Source organism: Schistocerca serialis, chromosome 3, assembly GCF_023864345.2.
Source record: "Schistocerca serialis cubense isolate TAMUIC-IGC-003099 chromosome 3, iqSchSeri2.2, whole genome shotgun sequence".
In the NCBI taxonomy this organism is placed as follows: Eukaryota; Metazoa; Arthropoda; class Insecta; order Orthoptera; family Acrididae; genus Schistocerca; species Schistocerca serialis.
Window position 1 is genome coordinate 840,068,913 of NC_064640.1, and position 22,156 is coordinate 840,091,068.

The window sequence follows — 22,156 nt, forward strand, 5'->3', positions numbered from 1 at the left end:
ATTTTTGGGCAGCATGTGGTTGTTGTGGTCAATGTTTTGTCAAATTTCCCATGTGAAACCCAGCCATCCTCCACGTCAACAACTGCCACTGTCTGAACGTTGTCAGTCATTTTTGGATCAGGGGACCCCCAGAGTCTTGTATCTGATAATGTGACACACGAGTTTGAAGACTTATTTTCACTATGATATTTAGATTCTGACTACTGTCCCATTTCACCCAGCATCTAACTCAGAGCTGGAGCAGTTCATGCGTTTATTCAAGACAAATGAAGAAGTTTGTGCCTGCCTCTCTCTGCGACTATGCATTGTTGAGTTTTGTGGCAACATACTGGGTGACACAGGTCAATAACTGCAGTCCGGAGGAACTCTTTACATGAGCATCAGTTGTGGAGTTTCTTAGATTTGCTGCATGCTGAGTCACATGACCTGGACCACCAAGGCCCACTGTGTTTTCCTCCCAGGACTGTAGTTTAGGCTTGGTCTTTTGGACAGCAGGAGGGGTGGATGCCACGTCTCATCGTGGGTCATGATGTCAGGAGTAGCTAACCCATCATACTAATTAGTTGCGCTCACACCGTTCTGGGTCCTCACAGCCGTGGTCTTCCACCCAGCCGGCTGGAGGGGTTTGTTGTGATGCTGTTCTGGGTGCAGGCTCCCACCTACAGCGGTGCACTTCCTCATGCTCCCCCCCCCCCCCCTTTCATTTCACACCCTGGATTGCCTCCCCTTCGTCTGCCACCTTGGACCCCGGCACGTCTCATTCCCCATGGACTCTGGCACGTCCTCCTCCTCCTCCCCCTCCCCCCCCCCCCCCTCTTCCCTCACCAGTGTGGCCTTGTTTCTGCCACTGGTGGTGGACCTACTGTTGCTTGTGCCTCTGCACTCTTCAGTCCCTCTGGTAGAGCCAATGGTGTTGGTGATCTCCTTCTGGCACTCGCTCTGGTTTTGAACTGGAAGTCCTGGTCGAAGCCAGGCCACTTTCAGCTCTATGTAGCCTTTTCAGGGTGAAGGTATTTAGTATCCTCGCCAACAAATACCTTGCTGAAGGCAGAGGAGCTGGGAGGGTTATCGAGATTGGAATAGTGTGGACAACTGCCATGGGGGAAAGGGAGAGGGAAGGGCACGCAGCATGGTATGGGCATACCGACAGGCGTGTTTACCTGCCGGCAGCAATAAGCCAGGAAGGGTAGTTATAATGCTGAGTTTAACCTATGTGGACCTCGTTTTATACATTGTGAAGTTTCCATGTGCTCAATGGTCTGTTGACCACCCCTGCCATCTGTTGTGTTTATCTTCGTGCACGTCTCTACATGGTTTCAGACTTTCTGCTTCCCTGTGCATTGACTCGCATGGTGAGTTTTCATTCCCACTTGCGAGGCTCTGTTCCCTGGCTTGCTGTCGACCATCATCGGCCTGTTCAGTACCTTATGTAGATAGTGATGCTTGGTGGTGGTGTCACACCTCTGCAGAAACTAAAGATACGCTGCCCTGCCAAAGACAGTCATTCTTTATTGAACAGCCCTTGTACTAAAGTCAAATCCAATTGTTTTTCTGTGTGTCAAACTGTGAAGAACTATGGACTGACTATGAAGACACACACACACACACACACACACACACACACACACACACACACACACACTTACCTGTGTTTCATAGCCATCAGGAAACGAAAGGATCCTTTCATGGATATCTGCTGCTTTTGCTGCTGTTATAATATCTGCGTCATTTGCACCAACTCTTCCATACTGGATATTGAACCTAAAATTTCAAGCACTAATTAGTATCAAATATGGCCAGTAGCATGAAATGTACTGAATAATTTGAAGAAATATTGCAACAATTAGAGAGTAAATGAATTCTTTGATTTATAGGCCACCAAATGTCCAACAAGACAAGCTCCTGTTACATCTAGCATTTTTCCACTTTTAGGGGAAGGAAGAAGAAGATGCTGAAAATGAAATGATTTTTCCTGCCTCTAACAGTGTCAGGAAATTTTTATAATAGTCATGGCAGAAATGAAATTATAATGCTCTCTTATAAAAAGAAATTGAGATGGGAGAAAATGTAGAGAAAAAGAAGAGATCCAGAATGAATTTTTCACTCTGCAGCAAAGTGAGCACCAATATGAAACTTCCATGGTCTGAGGCTCAGTCTGGCACACAGTTTTAATCTACCAGGAAGTTTCAAAAGAATAGAATAGATGTTCAACAAGGGAGGAAGATAGAAAAAGTGTACAATGAAGTATGAGAACAGTGGGTTACAGGATGGAGAGGGGTTTAAAAAAGGGGGATGTAGTTCTCCGAAGGCCCTCACCTATTAAGCACATCAGATAACCCTCATATTTTACAGTCACATGTATTGTTAAATGCTTTTTTATGAGATTAGTAAACATATTACTATTCTAACTATTTTACATCAATATATTAACATTTTGTAATATTTTCATGTATTCCATATAAGACTGATGTTTTAGAATATGCACTGTTTGTAGAATTTTGATTTAATTCAACATACTTCCTATAAATGGGAATATGTGGACATTTGTGTTTAAAATATTTTCTTGCTCAAATTGGTTTTAGATATTGCACAAACAGAGAGAAATAAAAACTATCAAAACTCCTCTGTAATGCAACAGAATGTCAACAGCTGAAATCACAGCACAAGGCTGTGTGACTAGTACGGGCTGACTGATACAACACCCTGGATGAGTCAATCACAGTAAATGCAACAGTGACTAGCTGAAATACGTATGCTTGTTAAAGGAAATATGTAGGTGCGTGTAACTTTCCCAGATATAAGGATATTTCATTGAAGTGTCAGAGTCCACCAGTGTACTGTTAATACTATATTTGAACATTCCAGTAATGTTTCTCCTACCCATTTGTATTAACTTTTACGTATCCACATTTAAAGTGAGCTGACGTTCATTACACCAAATAGAATATATGTCTAGGTCACCCTGAATCTCCCGACGACAACTCGACAGTGACATTTTTCTGTGCACGACAACATTGTTGGCAGATGGCGCTCCATAGTGCTATGTGGTTGACTTGAAATGCAGTCACTCCTGAACAGGGAGTAAACGACCATGGCTCTGCATGCTAGTAAAAGTCTTTTCCAGGTACTTCCTATCCAACTGCTGCGTTCATTACACTGTAAAAGCTATTTTTGCTTATGCACCTTTAAGTGGAGTGAGTCATGCACTTAACATTTCCTTTAACAGGTATTTGAGCTAATCATTTTTGCATTTAGCACCAAAGATGAGCAATGTTCAGTGATCTGTTTTTTGTTGTTGGAAGGTGTATCAGGGGCCGAAATTCATGGAAGACTTTAGATCTTTCGGTGTTTTGCTACAACGGAGTGACTACGAATGGATTGAAAAATTCTGAAATGGTCGCACAACTGTTATGCACGATGAAGGAGCCGGATGATAGTTTGCCGCCACAAATGAAGACACCATTGAGTGTTCACATGAAATGATTCTCTTAGACAGACAATTAACTATTGACAAAGTGGCACATTGTCTGCAAATTAGTCACAGTTCTACAACAGACTTGGGTTTCATAAAGTTGGTGGAAGATGAGTCCCATAACAACTCACACAGTTGCATAAACAAATGCGCTTTGACATCTGCAAAGAACATTTGGATCGCTATGGTAACGTAGGGGACAACTTCTTAGACAGGACCATTACTGGTGACGAAACATGGATCCGTCATTACAAGCCGGAGAGTAAACAGCCGAGTATGGAGTGGAAACATCCAAATTCACCGTGCAAGAAAAAGTTCAAGGCCCAGTACTGGAACATTATGTGGAGAGCGGCATAACAATAAACAGTCTATGTTACAGTGAGATGCTTACTGCCAGGCTAAAGCCCGCAATTTGAAGCAAACACCGAGGATCGCTGTCAAAAAGGTGTTTTGTTGTTGCACGACAATGCCCGTACGCATACTGCTGGCCTCACTGCTGAAATGCTCCAGAAACTCAAATTTGGATTGCTGGATCATCCTCCATATTGTTGCGATCTTGCCCCTTCTTGCTATCACTTGTTTGGTCCACTCAAACAGGCATTAAGAGACCACAGATTTGCCTCGGACGAAGCAGTGAAAGAAGCAGTGCATTCCTGGCTCGCAGGTCAACCGAGGACCTTCTTTTATAAGGGCATCAGGAAGCCTGTACAACGATGGACAAAGTGCGTTGAAACTCAAGGAGACTATGTCGAAAAATGATGTTCTTGTATGTTTCCTATTTCATTACAATAAAATTTTATAACTACTTTGCGGATAGTAATTGACTTAGCCTCATACAATTGCTTGCAGAGTAGAAAGCAGACCAGACAGTGCATACATTGCACTCATTGGTCTGCTATGTTGCTATATTACCTATGTTTTGATAGTTTTCCACAGAAACACTTTCAATGTTAACCTAGAAACGTACAGACATTCTTTATGTATTTTTTTCAGTGTTGAAAGAACACAATAACTATAAACTGCAGTGGAAACTCCTTTTATAATATAATCAAATACTGTGTGTCAGTTAAACAACTACACAATTTTTGTGTCTTTTAGCATTCTCCTAGAAATCGTTACCACTTCCAGTGTCTTGTACTCTTGTGGCCACATTAGAGGTTCCTCCTCGCATTGGGGATACTTTCTTCTAACAAACTCCAACATATTTCTGTTGTTCTGCCAGCTCTACGAATGTTAAAAAGAGGGATGCTCACTTTTAACATATGAGGAGGACATACTGAAAAGTAATGCCTCAGAATTTTTCATGTGAAAACTCAAAGTTTTTCAAATAAAAACTAACATTATTAATATTCTGCATCTTTATTGTTCATGTCTATACATTTGCAGCCCTCTGCCCCTGGAGGGCTTCAAATTTTAGCACGCAACATGGCAGAATGTAATGTAATTATGTTAGTGCATGATAAACAGCACGCTGCAACAGAGTTTCAAATTCGAAGTGCTTGTCCACACACCGAGCATCCTCTCCTTCAGCATGACGATGCCAGAGCACACGTGAGTGTTGGGACACCTGCAACATCTTATGCCTGGGGTTCACTATTATCAGTCATCCTCAATAATTCCCAACTTGGGTCCATCCAATTTTCGTCTGTTTCCATATCTTAAGGAACGCCTTCAAGGCACTTCACTTTGATAGTGACTACGCAGTGCAAGCTGTGGTGAGGTTCACAGTCATTCTTGAATGACAGTATCAAGAAACTTGTGTCTCATTGGGAGAAATGTATTCGTTGTCAGGGTGAGAATGTTGAGAAATAAATACGTAAAAATGAACAATAAAGATGTTGAATGTTAATAACATTTGCCTTACTTAAAAAGATTTAAGAGGTTACACATAAAAAATTTTGGAGGCATTACTTTCCAGCATGCCCCCATAAATTGAGTGATACCACTTACATAATACTGAAAAATCTTTTGTGAGCAATATCTTTGTTATATAGTATCTCTTTTCATTGCAATTACTAGGGACCTAAAAAACTCGTTTGCTGTAAATGCAAATCTAGATGTAAATTTTACCTCAAAATCCAAAAACACAAAATTAGCTAATAAACACAGTTTCATAACAGACTTTATCCAAATGAACCATTTTATCAGAGATAATTTAGAACAGTCTTCTTTTCTGTGTGTAAATATTGAAAATTTAACCACATTTTGGTTAATAGTATTGCACGACAGGCAAAGTCTCACTTTGAAAGATACTGTGTGCAAGAAAATAAAAAGCTCACAAACAAAACAATCCATCAGTGTACTCGATGCTCTGTAGCCATATCAACTGTGGGAGGGTGACCCATATCTACATGATACACAGCATATAATGCAATGTAGGACCTAGCAATTTAAAATAAAGAGACGTGTGTGTTTGTCTGCTTGCTGAAGTTCAAAAGTTGCTGTAGTGGCAGGTGTTTTAAACTGTGGTTGCATCAAATATTGGTAGAGGTCGCGCTCCAACCACTTTGTTTACAACACTGCCAGCCTCGGCCAGCAATTTCAAGTAGCCTTTTATTGAATGGTTTGTGTTGTGTGTTGCTCATCATTTTTATTTCTTATTTTGAAATTACAACTCTCATAATGACAGAAGATATTAGTGATCCTCATGGCCATGTGTCACTTCTGCTTTCACAGAAACACACAACATGAGGGTAGATGCTCACCTGTGACAGGGAGGTGGGGCCATACTGATCGAAAAACAAAACCTGTCAATGTATGCCGAAAGTCATCCCTTAATGGGTTCATACAGTTATTTTTGCTTATACTCCTACGCTAAATACCTTTCAATTCTATCTGTAGCAGTTACAAATGCCCATGAAATATCAGTAGCAATGTTCTGCTGATCTTGTAATAATCAAATTGTGTGGGGGCAAACAAGAATAATGTCAAGAAACATCTTAATTCAGAAAAGCACTCTATTCACTGGTGGGTAAATAATGCACCAGTGGGTAAATAATAATAATAATAATAATAATAATAATGATGATGATGAAGATAAACACTCATTTGTTGAAAGGTATATAGAGAAAAAAGAAAACAAGGAAACATCATTTTGTAAAGAAATTGTTGAAATTTTTACAAAAGCAAACATTCCAATTGAACAGCCCAATCTTCTTCTACTTTTTTTTTTTTTGCAGTAAATTTTGAAGCACTAAGGCTTTGTCTTTGGGCACATAGCCTATTTCACCGAAATTAGATGTGAATTTCACCAATAATAGGTGCTGTATTTTCAGGTGACTAATGAATATTAATGCTTGTGTGTTTATAGTGAGTAAAATTCAGTTCCATTATGTTCAATACTTCGTTGCCCCACAATTCATTATTTCAACAGATGATGGGTCCAGCAGTGCAAGATAAACCATATTTTCGTGAGAAATTTGTGTTGAGTATGCAATGGCACTACCTGACGTTATCAAGGAAAGTGAGTAGCTACCATGACATTAGTACTGTCTGCTGTGGTTCCACTACTAACTCGGTGCCGATCCTCAGATGTGCCCTCTGATGGGATTATTACAGACTCTGGCATATATATCAGCCCATGGCCAGCCTAAGCCAGTGCCGATGTGAACAATGGCGTGCATGTCACAAGTGTTATCGTACTGCAGAGAGAGTTAGTCTGGTGGGCTCTACAACTGTTGAACATTTACCATTTCTTATGTAAATGGCACAAGGTGATCGAGAGCTAACAACATGTATATTACATGTAGTGTATGTGTCAGTGAATGTAGCACTCACACCAGCCACTATTACAGTCTTCCAACCATTTAACGAACAACATGAAGAGTGAGATGCTTACAACTGATGGTTGTAGCTATATTTTTCAGCTTGTCAAATTCCTGATATGGAAACACAAAAGGTCATCTCAAAATATACATAAAATGTAATGTAAAAACTAGGACTGTTAACAAATCCATCAGAACGTGAGTTGCTAGAATGTTTTCTTTATTGCAAGAACATTTTCCTATACAAAAAACATATTATTGCAGCCAGGTTATAATTCTGACAGCACAAAAAGGACCTCTATCAATCATATCCGAACTGGGCTGCCAATCAACAAGGATTATGTACGAATTCCAAATTTAAATGTTTGTGTGGAACGGACTACATAGATACACAAATGTGGACATTACAGTGCAGTTTATGCTCGACTCTGGATGGAAGTTATGTGAATAGTCAAGCTCATGAAAAAGTCAGTGCAGTCCAGATTTTGATTCTGGTGGAAGATGATGTCACGGAAGTCACATTCTCCAGCACAGGTTATATGGGACATCCTGCTCATGCCACTTCTGGTGGGGGGGGGGGGGGGGGGAGGCACCTTCACTGTAGCCAGGAAGACCTCATAAACAACTACACCACCAGCACTGCCATTGCCCAGCAGTGCTTCTGTGCCACTGCTAAACCTGTCCAGTTTCTTAAGTTTAGGGTCACCAGTGTTGCAGGCAGCCAACAAAACTTTGGGCATACATGCATCATTTGCCTTTTCCAGCAGTTCCCAGTTTCACTTCACTCTTGTTGTAAATTTTCTGGTGATAGCTGACTCCAAGGTGGACACTGTTTGTGGGACTGACTCTTTTCACACTTTGGGATTTATTATGGCTCATGAAACAGCGCATGCCATGCAATCTGAAGGGCCTTGCGTCACCATAAAGATATTCTGAGATAAACAGGCAAAAATTCTCACCTGAACTAGGGAAGACACCTGGTTTTGAAGCTCATGTCACTTATAAAGTGATGGCGGCCCAAAATTCTTTCAGAAGCTGTCTAGTGCCCTTGGCTCTTAAGAACACCGTCTTAACTAGAGCTGCACAGGCTTACTCATAAAGACATGTTAACACCTATTCCCCATACTCAATGGGCAACTCTACCGGTCATGGAACACAAACTCAACTGCACCTTAAGACTTTGTGGCGATTTCAAAATAACAATAAATGTGCAAGCTGAAGTGGAGTGTACAGAGAGCTGTATGGACGATTAGTCTATCTCAAGCAAACAATTATTTGTTGTTAAAAGAAACTACATTTTCTTGTGAGCTATGGCTAGGCTTGGGTTACCTGGTACCAAATGTTCGCTGGATGCCAGCATCAACTGATGCCCTATTCATGTGCCTGGGCAAACTCCACTCGCATGGGTGGCAATGCTGATGAGGCCACACTTCCAGAACAAGCATATATAGAAGTAGCAAACCAATCAAGGAGCTGGAAATGATCACATGAAGGCCAGTTGCAGACTGAGGAAGATGGTTGGGCCTAGAAGTCAGCCTCTTTCATCAGCTGGCTCTCAACCTAAACAGACGCTCCTTTCCCATCCTCTCAGAAACCAGATCCACACACTGTCTGTGACCTCCCTAGACACTGATGTATCCCGCAATTTCTAGAAAATGAAGCTGGAAATTGTCCAGTTTTACCATGGGATCTCTCTGTTGTTATTTCAACCATCCTCACGAACTGGACACCCACAGATCTGGACAATCTTTCCATCAGCCATCATGCACAACTTGTGTCAGAACTTGGGATAGTTCAGAACATTTGGTCCAGTATTACGATTAATTATCCTCCGAAGATGGTGGCCACACGAACATCGTCAGTCGAGAGCTGCGGACAGCATATCATTTTAGCCAATAGTCACATTAGAGTGCTATCTACAGTCAGTGCGAGTGAGCAGGGCTCGACCTCATAGTGACATATTTTACCATCTGCCACAGGCATTAGATGTGCCTATGTGCACAGCACTATGTATATACACATGTGGGTAGCAAGTGCCACCGGCCCTGACTTGGCTCTCCCCTGTGACAGTGGGAGGCTTCTTAGAGCCAGCAGTCACTGCCAGCACACTGTCTGTGATGCATGCCACACCATCCCATGGAAAGACGCCTGTGCCGATCGCTGTCTGCACCAGCATTGTGAGGGGCCTGCGGCCTTTACGGTGGGTCAACACCACATCACATAGCCACTGTGGAGCCAGCACTGCCAGTGCGACACTGTCGATGCTAACCCCATTCACTCGATGCACTGTCATCACGTCTACACCCACCACCTCCACACAGTGAAAATTAATACAAGTGTTACTAGCATTGCACACTCGTTTGTTGCTGTCACTTCGCTAAGAGTACAGTGAGAACATTGTTGTGGACAGACACGAGTTTCAATTTCTGTGAGAATGTCAGCCTTCTCTCAGAAGTTTATCATTCAGTAATTGCCTTTTCCTAAATTGAAACCATGTCTGATCTGCATTCTCAGCAACAAGAAAGATAGGAACCTGCTGCCGAAAGTAAAAATGTGAATCCCGTTGCCGCTTTAAATGAAGAAATTAATAGGCTCACTCTCAGAAAAATTCAGTTAGAGGAGTAGTCTGAAGCATTGAAGTATCGAGTGACTATGCAAAAAGCTAGTAAAAACTATTGTAGGAGCCCCTAAGAAATCCACAGGTAATTCCATTACCTATCTCTCCCTGCTACTGTAAACATTTTCCCTGCTGTAACTTTTATACTCACCTATTCTAGAAAGACTAATGGAAATATCACTACTTTCTTGCAAAGTGCCTGTGATGCAGTACACACTTGGTTCCTAACCACATGGATTCTTTTTAAATGTAAACAGGTTGAAGTTGTCAGGATATGCCCCTACATGCATCGAACCAGTAAATACCTTAAGAGATACAAAAATATTCGAAGTTTTGGCACAAGGGTTATCAGAGCACTACTCAGATAAGAGAAGACTTAGTTACTGCAGAGGCTGTGGTCCACACTGTGGCAGAAACGAAGTGAGGACTTCGAGGCTTTTGCCGCACAGGTATACAAATGGTTTCGTGTCACTGGTACATATTGGTATCAGATGTGAAACGAAATGTAGCACTAATTGAGGGGGCTGAACCTAATGCTATGGACATATTCATTAAGGGTAGTATAAACCCACAAATAGGTGAGGTTAAAGTGGCCTCACAGCCTCCTTAGATGAGGCAGTAAGGTTAGTCTTGCTGCACAAAGAGGCAGAAAGATTTGTGTCAATCTCATTGTGTAGTACCAAGCTGCACAAAGTTTTTAAAAATGACACCCACTGTCATCACTGTGAAAAACCTGAATATCCCACTGACTGGTGTGAGGCAATATACTGTCCACACTGTCATGAAGTAGGACACATTAGCAGTAGCTGTCCCCAGATGAGAGGGCAGTACAACCAGCAGAGTAATCCTCTGCAAAATTATAGACAATATGAGGGACCTCATCGGTGAAACAGGAAAGGGGGGTGGGGGTGGGGGTGGGTTTGGTGGCAGGCACTGAGGCCCTGCCACCAAATACCATCCCCATGAAATTTACAATCCTTACTGTTATGAGGAGATATACGAGGTGGAAAACGTAATTTTAGAAGGAAAACTTCATAGGAGGGCTGTCAAAGTTGTAGTTGATACCAGTGCACAAATTACTGTTTTGTTTCTTTCTCATAGCTATAAGCAGTTGCTGAAGCCGGCACACTGCCACATTAATGGGCTAGACAAGGACCTAATAGTACCGGCAGGAAAATATTTTGTGAAGCTACAAATTAGTGGTAGCAGTTACCAATTTAATATGGAAGAAATGAAGTGAAGACGGGATTTCGATGTAACCTTAGGGAATGATTTCTTACATCAGCTTCAGGATATGATAAGATTATATGACGCAAACTGCTTAATTCAGTGTGGTAACTCACTGTTTCAGCAGTGCCCACACCTCACAGTGATGAGGAGCTTGCAAAGAAAGAAACATTTCGCAGATTTCCACACAACCATGAACTTGGATATTAAAAACCATCACTACCGTTGCAATCAGCAGACGGCAAGAGAAAGTTCTCTGGATTGACATCAAAGCCCAAAAAACTGCTGAATCTGTCTTTTTTGTTGGTCCATTTAGCCAAAATTATGTTCTTGACAGGTTACAGATTTGCGTGAAGAGAGGTAATAGTACAATGGAAGCAGTAGGAAAGAAGTTTTGTGTTCCAGGATGTATTAACTTTGGTCAGGGAGGAATGGATATACCTCTTGGGACAATTCTTGCAAGTTTACAAAAGATTGAGGGGAAAAAGTTACAGTAGGGCAATCAGTATAGATGTGGGGAAAAAAGAAACAGTTACCTGTACAAAAAGTGAACAACTGCACCATTCCCTATAAGTTAGTTGTATGAGAAGTTAGCTCACCTACCTCAGTCAAAGCAAAATTTATTATACCCAGTTTTAGAGGGTTTTGCTTGGTTGTTCAAGGAACAGCAATATTTGCCAGCAACAGCCCTGCTGCACTACAAAATTCCAACTGGAGATGCCAGGCCAATACAAAGAAACTATACAGAATTACTCCTCATTTACAATCAGTTGAGGAGGACACTATCCAAAATCAGTTAGTAGCAGGAATAATATAACCTTCAGATAGCTCCTGGGTTTCACCAATCGTGGTTGTGCCAAAGAAATCAATCAATGGTGAAAAGAGCTATCATCTACGTGTCAATACGGGAGCTGTAAATAAAATAACCACACCTGATACTTACCCTCTACCTTGTATTGATGAAACACTAGACAGAGTAGGGAATTGTGGGTATTTTGCCAACCTTGATATGCAATCCAGCTACCACCACATTCCAACTGCACCCCAAGACCGGCCAAAAACTGGTTCTATGGTACCCTCAGGGTTGTAAGAGTTTTAAAGCATGTCCTTTGGTTTTAGAAACACTTCTGTCACCTTTCAGAGGTTCGCTGACTTGTTGGAGGACTAGTCTACTATGCCTCTAGTCTATCTAGATGACACAATTATCTTTTCCAGATTGAGGGGAAAGAAGTTACAGTAGGGCAACCAGTATAGATTTGCGGAAAAAAGAAACAGTTACCTGTATATAAAAAAAAAAAATACAATAAAAAAAAAAGGTGAGCAACTGCACCATTCCCTATAAATTGATAGACTTGTGGACAGGTTGACAAATGTACTGTCAAAGTTACAATGTGCAAATCTACTGCAGAGTCACAGGTTCAGTACCTGAGGCACATCACTAGTTCAGTGGTGGTGAAGCCAGACCCTTGTTTAACAGAAGAAGTTGAGAGTTTCTCAGTGCTCACTAATGCTAACGAGTTACAAAGTTTTCCAGGTCTCATGAATTATTACTCTAGATTCGTGAAGGATTACACCGTGATAACTAACCAATAACTAATGTGTTGAAAGAGTGTGCAGTTTTTGAGTGGGTGGAAGACAATTAGTGATGAAGAAGATGAAAGATATTTTGACAAGTTCACCAGATTTCTCAAAGCCTTTTATCTTTTCAACTGACACATTGGATTTTGCTGTTAGAGCAGTACCGAGTCAAGAATATAATGATGATGAAAGGCCCATTAGTTATGCCTCCCACCAACTTAATCAGGCAGAGAGAAACTACAGTACAATGAAGAAAGAATTACTGTCTCTTGTGTTTGGAATATACTACTTCAAATGTTATTCGTGCAGAAGCAAGGTCACTGTGGTCACTGACCATGCTGCCATTTAGTGGATGTTGAGTTTCCAGGACCCAAGTAGTCATGTAACCCACTGGCCCTTAAAATTGTTGGAATACGACTGTGATGTGTGTCACAAACCAAGTAGATTATACAAAAACACAGACGTTCTAAGTTGGAAAGTCAGGGTGGAACAAACAGATGATATGCTGATAGGGTTGAGAGAGACACAGACTGGAGCTGTAGAATATCACCAGTATGCTTCTCTTCCAGATTTTGTTACAAAGGACAGCATTTTATACTGGAAGATTCCCATTGGGAAGGGGGTAGTAATTTCTAAAGTTAGATAATTTTGGTGGAAAATCAGAAAGAGTGATATTGAGAAATATATTTGGAACTGTGTCTTGTGCACAAACCCCAAGAACCAGGACAGTTTCAGATCACTGGATTAGATATCATAGGATTTTTTCCACAAAGCATATAAGAAAACAAATATATCCTACCCATTACTGATCATTTTTTTAAAGTACTTAATCCTTGTGCCTTTTGCTGACATGGCAACAGAAATGGTGGCTCATGCCTGAGGTTATCATTACTGATCAGGGCACTAATTTCATGTCTGTCTTGTTTTTGCAGGCAAGTAAACTATTAGGAATTAAGAAATGGAGAACAATGCCTTTACATGAAAAGCAAATGGCCACCTTGAACGTGTCCACTGACCTATAGTTCAGATGCCATCCTATTATGTTAACAGAACACATAATGACTAGGACACACAGTTTCTGCATATAATAGTCATATCCTCGAATCAACTGGGTATACACCCTATGAGGCGATATACAGGTGACTTAGGAACTCTCCATTCTTACTCAATAAGCTGCTGCCTGGTGCAGAGCTTGCCAAAATTAAAACGCTAACATGCTGTCTTAAAACCATCTGTAAAATAGTGCAACAAACATATGCCAAGGCTACCGCCAAACAAGTTCAACAAAGCAACAAAGGAGCTGTGCTTCCCCCTTACAAACTGTGTTATTTTGTCGTTCTTTGTAACCCAGCCATTAAGAAAGGAAAAACAAAGAAATTCTCTCCCCTGTATGAAGAGCCTTATCTGGTCACATACTTAACATCTCCTGTTCATGCAGAAATTCGACTGTACCATGCTGTAATTTTTCATTTTGACAGACTAAAACCATATTGTGGGAAATGTCTGCCACCATCTGCTGTAACTGTGGAACCACCCAAAGTTAAAAATTCTGATGTAAAGAAAGCAAAAACATCCATATGCTTTACTGCCAAGGGATTGAAAATATTTCCTATTTCAATATAAAGTCTTGCTGCCTACTGTTCAATGGGTATTATGGTTTTATTTGTTACTGCTAGTGACCTGTTGATTTCGATTTGAGTTGGTGCTGTAATCCGTTTTATTTGTTCTATTGTGAATGATTTTTATGTGGTTACTGATTTCATTGTACTTTTGTGTCAAAGAAACAGATGCAGTCACAGACTTTCAATGAGAATATTATATGGTTGCACAAAGAAATAGTGTCATTTTATGCTATATAGAAAGGATAGTTTCGTAGGACAGAGTTTTTGTGAGCTGTTCTTTAAATGTATTATGTTACTATGAGTTGTAACATGTTATAAGGGTTAGCAAAGTGACAAGGACAGTGACACCCCATGCTTTTACTGTCTAAGTAGTGCGAGTAAAGTGAATATTTGTGTAATAACTGGACGTACAAAATTAATTGAACCAGTATGTTGCTTTACAGCAAGTATTAGCAAATCAGTTATAGGAGATATGGGTGTACTGCTGATACCATGAAAGTACAACTTTTTTCACAATACAATTCATTAATCAACTGCAAATATACTTTAATTATGCATTACTGGATGCAGCAAATTAATTTGTAATCTTCAGAAGCCTACTGACAATATATATCTTTAGAACTTAGCTACAGATTTATTTGAAGCATAAGAAGTATATGACAGAAACTTACTTAGTATGGTTTAGCAGATGTCACTTTCTTCCTCATACAAGCATAATGCCATGATATGTCCCAAAATGTATATATTGTATGCGAGTATCGTAAACACAGATTGAAAATTAAGAGTAGCTGAATCACATCTATGTATCTGTTGTGCTAGGAGCAAGGAACATATATAAAATGTGAAAATTATCCCATTCCTTTTATATATTAGTAGAACTATGTGCCATTTTTTTTCTAAATGTAACTGTTATATACAAACAACAGAAAATCCAAGATGGAACATAACAATATTATGAAAAGGATAGTTGCAACTCACCATTTAGTGAAGAGTCTGAGTTGCAGGTAGGCACAACAAAACAACTGCCAGAAAGTGAGCTTCTGGCCTCGATAAGCCCCTCGGCATATTTCGAGAGGAACTGCTCCTCACTACAGATGTAACGGCATTGCTGCAGTTTTGTTTTATTTTGTTTTAGGGTGCAAAAACAACCAATGTCATACATACTCATATCAGAACCTTAGAACACGAAAATGAAAAAGGAGGTAAGAGTAACTACACATTAAGCCCAATCAACAGAAGGAAAGACTGCTAAAAACAGGGACTTTCTCTCGGAGAAAGGTCCATAAAATACATCACAGAGAAAACAGAGGTCCTAAACTAAAGATTAAATATCCTTTGCCATATTGCTATGACAGATAAAAAGTAAAACATGGTCGACAGCCCACACATCATTCGCTAAAGCAACCGATAACTAAGACGACAATCATACATTAGAATGTAAGTGGTTAAAAAAGGGCAATCTGTCAGGAAATGACAAACTGTCAATGGTTGATGACAATGAGCACAAAATGGGGGGAGATCACCACTTAACAAATGGCAGTGGCTAAAATGACAGTGCCCAATACGCAACCTAGCTAAAATGATCACCTCGCACTGATAGTGCCGAGAGGTGATCAGCCAAGCATTGGGGCAGGTTTAATTCCCCAGAGCTCATTTCTATGAAGGGAAGACCATTTTTTATGCCAAAGTGACACCACTTGCTGACAGACAGCAGCGCAGAGATCATCAGAGGTGTTGCTGCATAAAGTCCAGCACTGGCTTGCCAGTTGGGAACGACAGAGATCTGGCTGTGAGAAGACATCAGTCAATCGCATGCTGACCAACCACTTTCCAGGACAACAACACAACAGCAGTGGCCCGTGTGAGGAGGAAAGAGGCGCCGCACCAGACTGGTCACGGTCCGCAGTCCACTTGAATAGCAGCTTCAAGATTAGGCACTTGTATAGCAGCGACTTAGGACTGTCTGTATTGAAAAAGATTGCTTATTTTGTATGTCGTCCTTTGCTTCTGAACCACCTGTGTAATTCTCAAAGTTAAGTATTGTCATTACTTTTTTGTAATAAAATTCATTAAAATGATTTGTTTGAATGTTGTCTAGTGATCCAAGTAAGGTGGTTTCCTAGACACCCCATATTTGATGACTAACCTGGAAACATAATATTTAACGATGAGGCGACAAGAAGGTGAACAAATACCATAGCGACACTGCAGAGCCAAGCTGCCACTTTTTTTTGTCGTGGGCTCTTGTGGTTTGCTGATGCCTTAATTTTACCTTGTCTTTTCTTTGCAGGGATTTATTTACATGTTATAACAGTGTCTCCTATAGTGTTTTTGCTAATCAGTGTTTTCAGGTGGGCATTGCAGAAATTTTCTTTGCTTGTGTGTTTATTTTTGTTGCTTGCATTGTCTACTTATTGCCTTTGCCTATTCCAAAATGAGCAACCAACCTCTACCATCCCCTGCTCAGGTGTCTCAGCTGCAATCGATAGATACAACACAGCTAACACAGATTTTTTCAGTTTCAGATGCAGCAGATAGCCACACTGCAGAACACTGTACAGCAGTTGCTGGCAAATGCTGCATGCCCAACGGAATAACAAACAATACCTGTAGCTCCAAGTGCTATACCACCTTTTCGCCAGTCTAATGAAAAAGAAGAGGAACAACTGTAGTGGCTGCAACAATATGAAGCCCATGCAATTGCTCAAAACATACCATGTACTGTGAAACTACATTACTTTTTGTCAATGAAGTGAATGTAGTAGCAACTAGGTACCAATTCTTTCATTGCAAGGAAAGGTCAGCACAATCTTATCACAAGTGGGTAACAAATTTGCAGGATATGACGAGGAAATGCAAATTCACATTTTATATTCAGATGTTATGTTGCGTGTCGCAATTGTGTACAATGTAACTGATGTCAAACTTAGAGAACAGATTTTGAAACAGTCAGATCCATCATTTCAGCACATAGTGCAAATTCTCGATCACTAAGATTCGGGTGTCATAGCAGTTGATAAATTGGAGCAGTCAACAATTTGTTGGATTTAGTCGTCCCTTGTTTGCAACCAGCCCAATAGGCAGCAACAGTGCATGCATGCGACACTTTGCGTAAACAGCTCTCTAAACAGGGGAACAGAATTAAGTCAGTACTCGGTGCTATTCACAGCAGACACGCCAAGACTGCCTATGCAGACAAGCACAATGTTACACCTGTGGAAAGACAGGTCACATACAATCCATATGTTTGCAGTAGAACAAACATAAGAATTCTGCACATTCATACAAAGCTAATCACAAGGCCCATGTAATCAATGCAGTGTATTCAAAATACAAATTTGCAAAACTAGCAAGCGAACAGTTTATTCAGTGCTACGTCAGTCCAACAAACTCTTTGTTCATTTGCATATTGGTGGAAAATGTGTGACGTTTCAGTTGGACACGTGTGCCTCTGTTATATTGCTGAATTGTAACACGTATGAACTGTTAGGCTCCCCAGACCTGTCTAGAACTAGCACATACCTGTCAGCTTATGATGGACAAGACATTCCCATCCTCAGAAAATGTACTTTACCTGCCACGTATAGCTCGCAAACTCGAACTGTGACTTTCACTGTGTTATCATCACGCGATTGTGAGAACATATTTGGCCTTGATTCGTTTGGGTTTAAAATTCAGGTCAATGTGTTGTCAGTGACTGCATTCAATGCCAAAGACATTGTAGCTAGCTTGCTGAAAGAATTCGCTGAACTCTTTTCTGAAGGTTTAGGCAATGCTAACAATTTTGTTGCACACATTACTATGAAAGACAATGCTCAGCTGAAATTTTGCTGGGCCAGAAGTGTTCCCATTGCATTACAGGACAATGTCTCTGCTGAATCTAAAGACTTGCAAGATAGCGGAGCTATTGCACCCATAAAGCTAGTCAATGGGAAAGTCCACTGGTTTTACTCCCCAAACCTTCAGGTCGCATTCGCCTCTGTGCTGACTTTAAGTCTACAGTCAACCCACAAACTGTCATTGATACTTATCCACTGCCATGCCGGAGGGTATCATGGACAGGTTAGGCGCTGGTCGCTTTTCAAAAATTGATTTGCGCGACTCCTATCTTCAAATACCACTAGATGAAGAATCTCATTGTGAACACTTATATGTGCTTGTTTAAGTATTTGGCAGTGCTTCTGCACCTGCCATTTTCCAATGGTATTTGGAACAGTTGACTACTCAAGTACCAAACTGTTTGAACTATTTGGACAGTATTATCATAGCAGGTTGTACACCTGAAGAACACATTGCAAATTTGCGTGCTTTGTTTCGTGTGTTATCTGAAGCAGGACTTAAATGTAGACTGGAAAAGTGTGATTTTTTAAACCTGAGTTGCAGTATCTTGGTCATGTCAAAATCGAGATGTACAACCTCTTGTCACATTTGTTAGCCATACGGGACCTGCCAGTTCCCCCCACAATGTCGCAGAATTGCGGTCAGTCTTAGGAAAAATGATCTATTATATTTGGTTCATACCGAATGCTACACAAATCGCAGCCCCGTTGCATCACAAGAATGTTCCCTTTGATTGGACACATGAGTGTCGAGAAGCTTTTCAAAAACATAAAGATGCATTGCTCTGTGATCAATGCTTGGTTCACTTTGATCCTGACAAACCAGTTTTGTTGCAAGTTGACGCTTCTATCAGTGCAGTGTTTTCACACAGAATTTGTAATAAAGGCAGGCCTATTGCTTTCACATCAAAAGTGTTGTCCAAAGCACAGTGTAACAATTCACAAATAGAGAAAGAAGCACTGGCTATTGTGTATAGTGTCATCAAATTCCACCATTATTTGTATGGCAGAATATACTACTTAGTAACGAATCACCAGCCATTGCAGTCCTTGTTTCACCTGATGAAGCCAGTTTCTGTACAAACTGCACAAAAACTGCAAAGATGGGCTTTGTTGTCTTCTCAATACCAGTACAAGATTGTGTATTGTCTGACAGCTAAACATGGTAACGCGGATGCACTTTCACGTCTTCCGATTGGTCCTGATACAGACTTTGATGCTTCTGCTGCATCTTCTCGTCCAACTGATGCTCAGGATTCTGAATTGCTTCAATCCTTTCCTCTGAATTATAGGAAAATTGCACAGGCCACGGAAGCTGATACAGGTTTGAACATTTTGCTAAAATACATTTGCACATCTTCGCCTCACTCATTGCATAGCATTAAGAACTCTGTAGTGCACCGATACTTTGCAATGTCTGCATAACCTCACTTATGGCAGTGTGTGATTCTTGTTCAAAATGACAGTGGACAGTCACATGTGTTGATCCCTAAAGCTTTGCCAAAAGAAGTGTTGCAGTTACTTCACCAAGGACTCTGGGGGATTGTTTGTACGAAACAGTAGCGCGCCAACGCTGTAATTGGCAGGGTATGGACACCCAAATAGAAAAGATGATGTCAGTGTCACGCACGTGTGCAAAATCAGTCCACTCCACCACAAAAATTCTCTGCTTGGCCTGTCTCTATCACCATGGCAATGTGTGAACATAGACTTTTGGAACACTTGTTGGTTGACTGTGGTCGATTCGTATATCGAGTTTCCTTCTGCTGCGCCAATGAACTCAACGACGTCACATAGCATAATTCAGGTGTTGTCCTGTATTTTTTGCTTTGAAGGTTTGCCTGAAGTCATATTGTCGGGCAACAGCCCTCAGTTCACGTCAAATGAATTTCAAACATTCTATGAACACAATGGCATACAGTAACCAACTAGTGCACCACTCAAACCACAGTCAAACAGCAAAGCGGAATGTTTTGTCAGAACCTTCAAGTAGTACATGGCCAAACGTCACACCGCACACAGCAGGGATCAAGCATTGCAACTGTTTCTTGCCTCCTATCATTCACATGTACAAGATGGACCTTTCTGGTGGAATTGCTTCATGGCTGCCGCCATTGGACACTGCTCCACCCTCCTCAGCACCCAGCACCAAAGGAAGGCCACAAGTATTGCTTCGTGCTGCACGATATTGTGTTCTTCAGGGTTTTTAGTGGCAGCAGATGGTAGGCACGAGCCGAGATCCTTCGTCCACTTGGTGCATGCAAGTATCTAATTTCACGTTCCAACAGATTGCAGTGCCGACGTCACAATCAAATTCGCCACTGTCACATGCATGGTGATCCTTCCGTATCTCTTCCCCCAGATTCATGGATCCCAAGGACAGTGCAGCCACAGCAGCCGCCAGAGGGTGGCAGCACAACATCACAGGACTACCCCCATAGAGATGGAACCTTCACCATCTCCACCTCCTCTCGTTCTACCAATGGAGCTGGACCCGCCCACGCTGCAGCAGCCGTTGCCTTCTACATCTTGTTATGGTCCTCAGGAGGTGGATGCGTACCCTTCTGGGCATTTTCCAGGGAAAGTTTCCATCAGAGTGAAGGCTGGATAGCGGGACATGACAAAGTCTGACATTCCCCGCAGCCACAGCTTCCAGTCCATCACGGCGTCCACGCTCCTACCTCCCTCACCATTGTCACGCTCCATATATGGCGATGGTCCATCACTTTGGGGGGGGGGGGGGGGAGGAGGAATGTTACATTGTAAAGTCAAGTGCCAACAAACCAGTCGGGAACGACAGATAAGAGATGGTTGTGAGAAGATGTTGGCCAAGCGTGTGCTGATTGACCCCTCTCCAGGATGACAACGCGAAAGCAGCAGCCCCTATGTGAAGAGGACATAAGTGCCGCACCCGACTGGTCACGGCGCAGCTGAGTAGCAGTTTCAAGATTAGGCACTTGTATAGCAGCGACTTAGGATTGTCTATACTGAAGAAGCAGCTAGCGCGAAGTTAAGCTGATGGAGCAATAGCTGAAAGCGAACTCCAGGAGGTAACAGAGAAAGGGGATGCATGCCATACTGGTGGTCAAAGGAGTCATCAAAGGAGGAGGCATAGGATGGGTGGCCAGACATGGCAGACAAACGGCATGCGTATCTGCTGAGAAGATCATCAAGGTGGTATGGCAGCTTCCGCGTACAAACTCTCAACTGGACTAGTTAAAAGGTGCCAGTGGTCAAATGGATTCCACGATGGTGGATTGTATTGAGATGGCATCAAAGGGACGGACATGCAGATGCAGAAATGAAACACCCATAGTCTAGTTTGGAACAGACAACGGATCGGTACAAATGGAGGAGGGTGGTCCGATCAGCTCCACAGGAAGTACCACTGAGGACACACAGGATATTGAGGGGCCAGGTATAGCGGGCGGCCAGATATGACTAGTGGGAGGACCAAGAAATTTTCCTATGAAGCATGAGCCCCAGGAATTTTGTAGGTTCAGTGAATGGAATAGCAACAGGCCCAAGGTGTAAAGACAGTGGAAGAAACTCATTGCACTGCCAGAAATTCATACAAATGGTTTGTCAGTGGAAAAGCAAAAGCTGTTGTCGATGCTCCACAAGTAAAGACAATCGAGACATCACCAAAGATGCAGCTCACTGAGACAAGTCCACGGAGAACTGCAATAGATGGCAAAATTATCAACAAAAAGGGAGCTGGAGATGCCCAGCGGTAGACAGGCCATTATAGGGTTAATGGCGAAAGCAAAGTGGACAATGCTCAGGATGGAACCCTGAGGCATGTAGGTTACCTGGATAAAGGTGTCCAACAAGGCAGAACCCACATATACCCATTGAGGATGTATAGATTGATGACCCTGTGAATCTGGGTGTGAATGTTACTTTAGCTGGAAACAGATTGGAAAGGGTTTATTAGAAGACTTTTCTGAGGAACCTGTTCAAATTAGAATAACTCACCCTATTACAAAAACTGACATATCAGATTTGACAGAGCATTGCCTTCTTGATAGCTGTGA

General features: G+C 41.6%; 1 protein-coding gene across 5 annotated transcripts in view; it reads right to left on the reverse strand.

Annotated features, from left to right (window-relative positions):
• The window catches only part of LOC126470898 (ATP-binding cassette sub-family B member 6), a 151,763-nt gene that overhangs the window by 17,841 nt on the left and 111,766 nt on the right, over positions 1 to 22,156 (reverse strand). For all 5 annotated transcript variants that reach the window (XM_050098929.1, XM_050098926.1, XM_050098928.1 and 2 more), the window contains exon 12: positions 1,647 to 1,761. In XM_050098929.1, the coding sequence (XP_049954886.1) occupies positions 1,647 to 1,761 (115 nt within the window). The remainder of the gene's footprint in view (positions 1 to 1,646; positions 1,762 to 22,156) is intronic.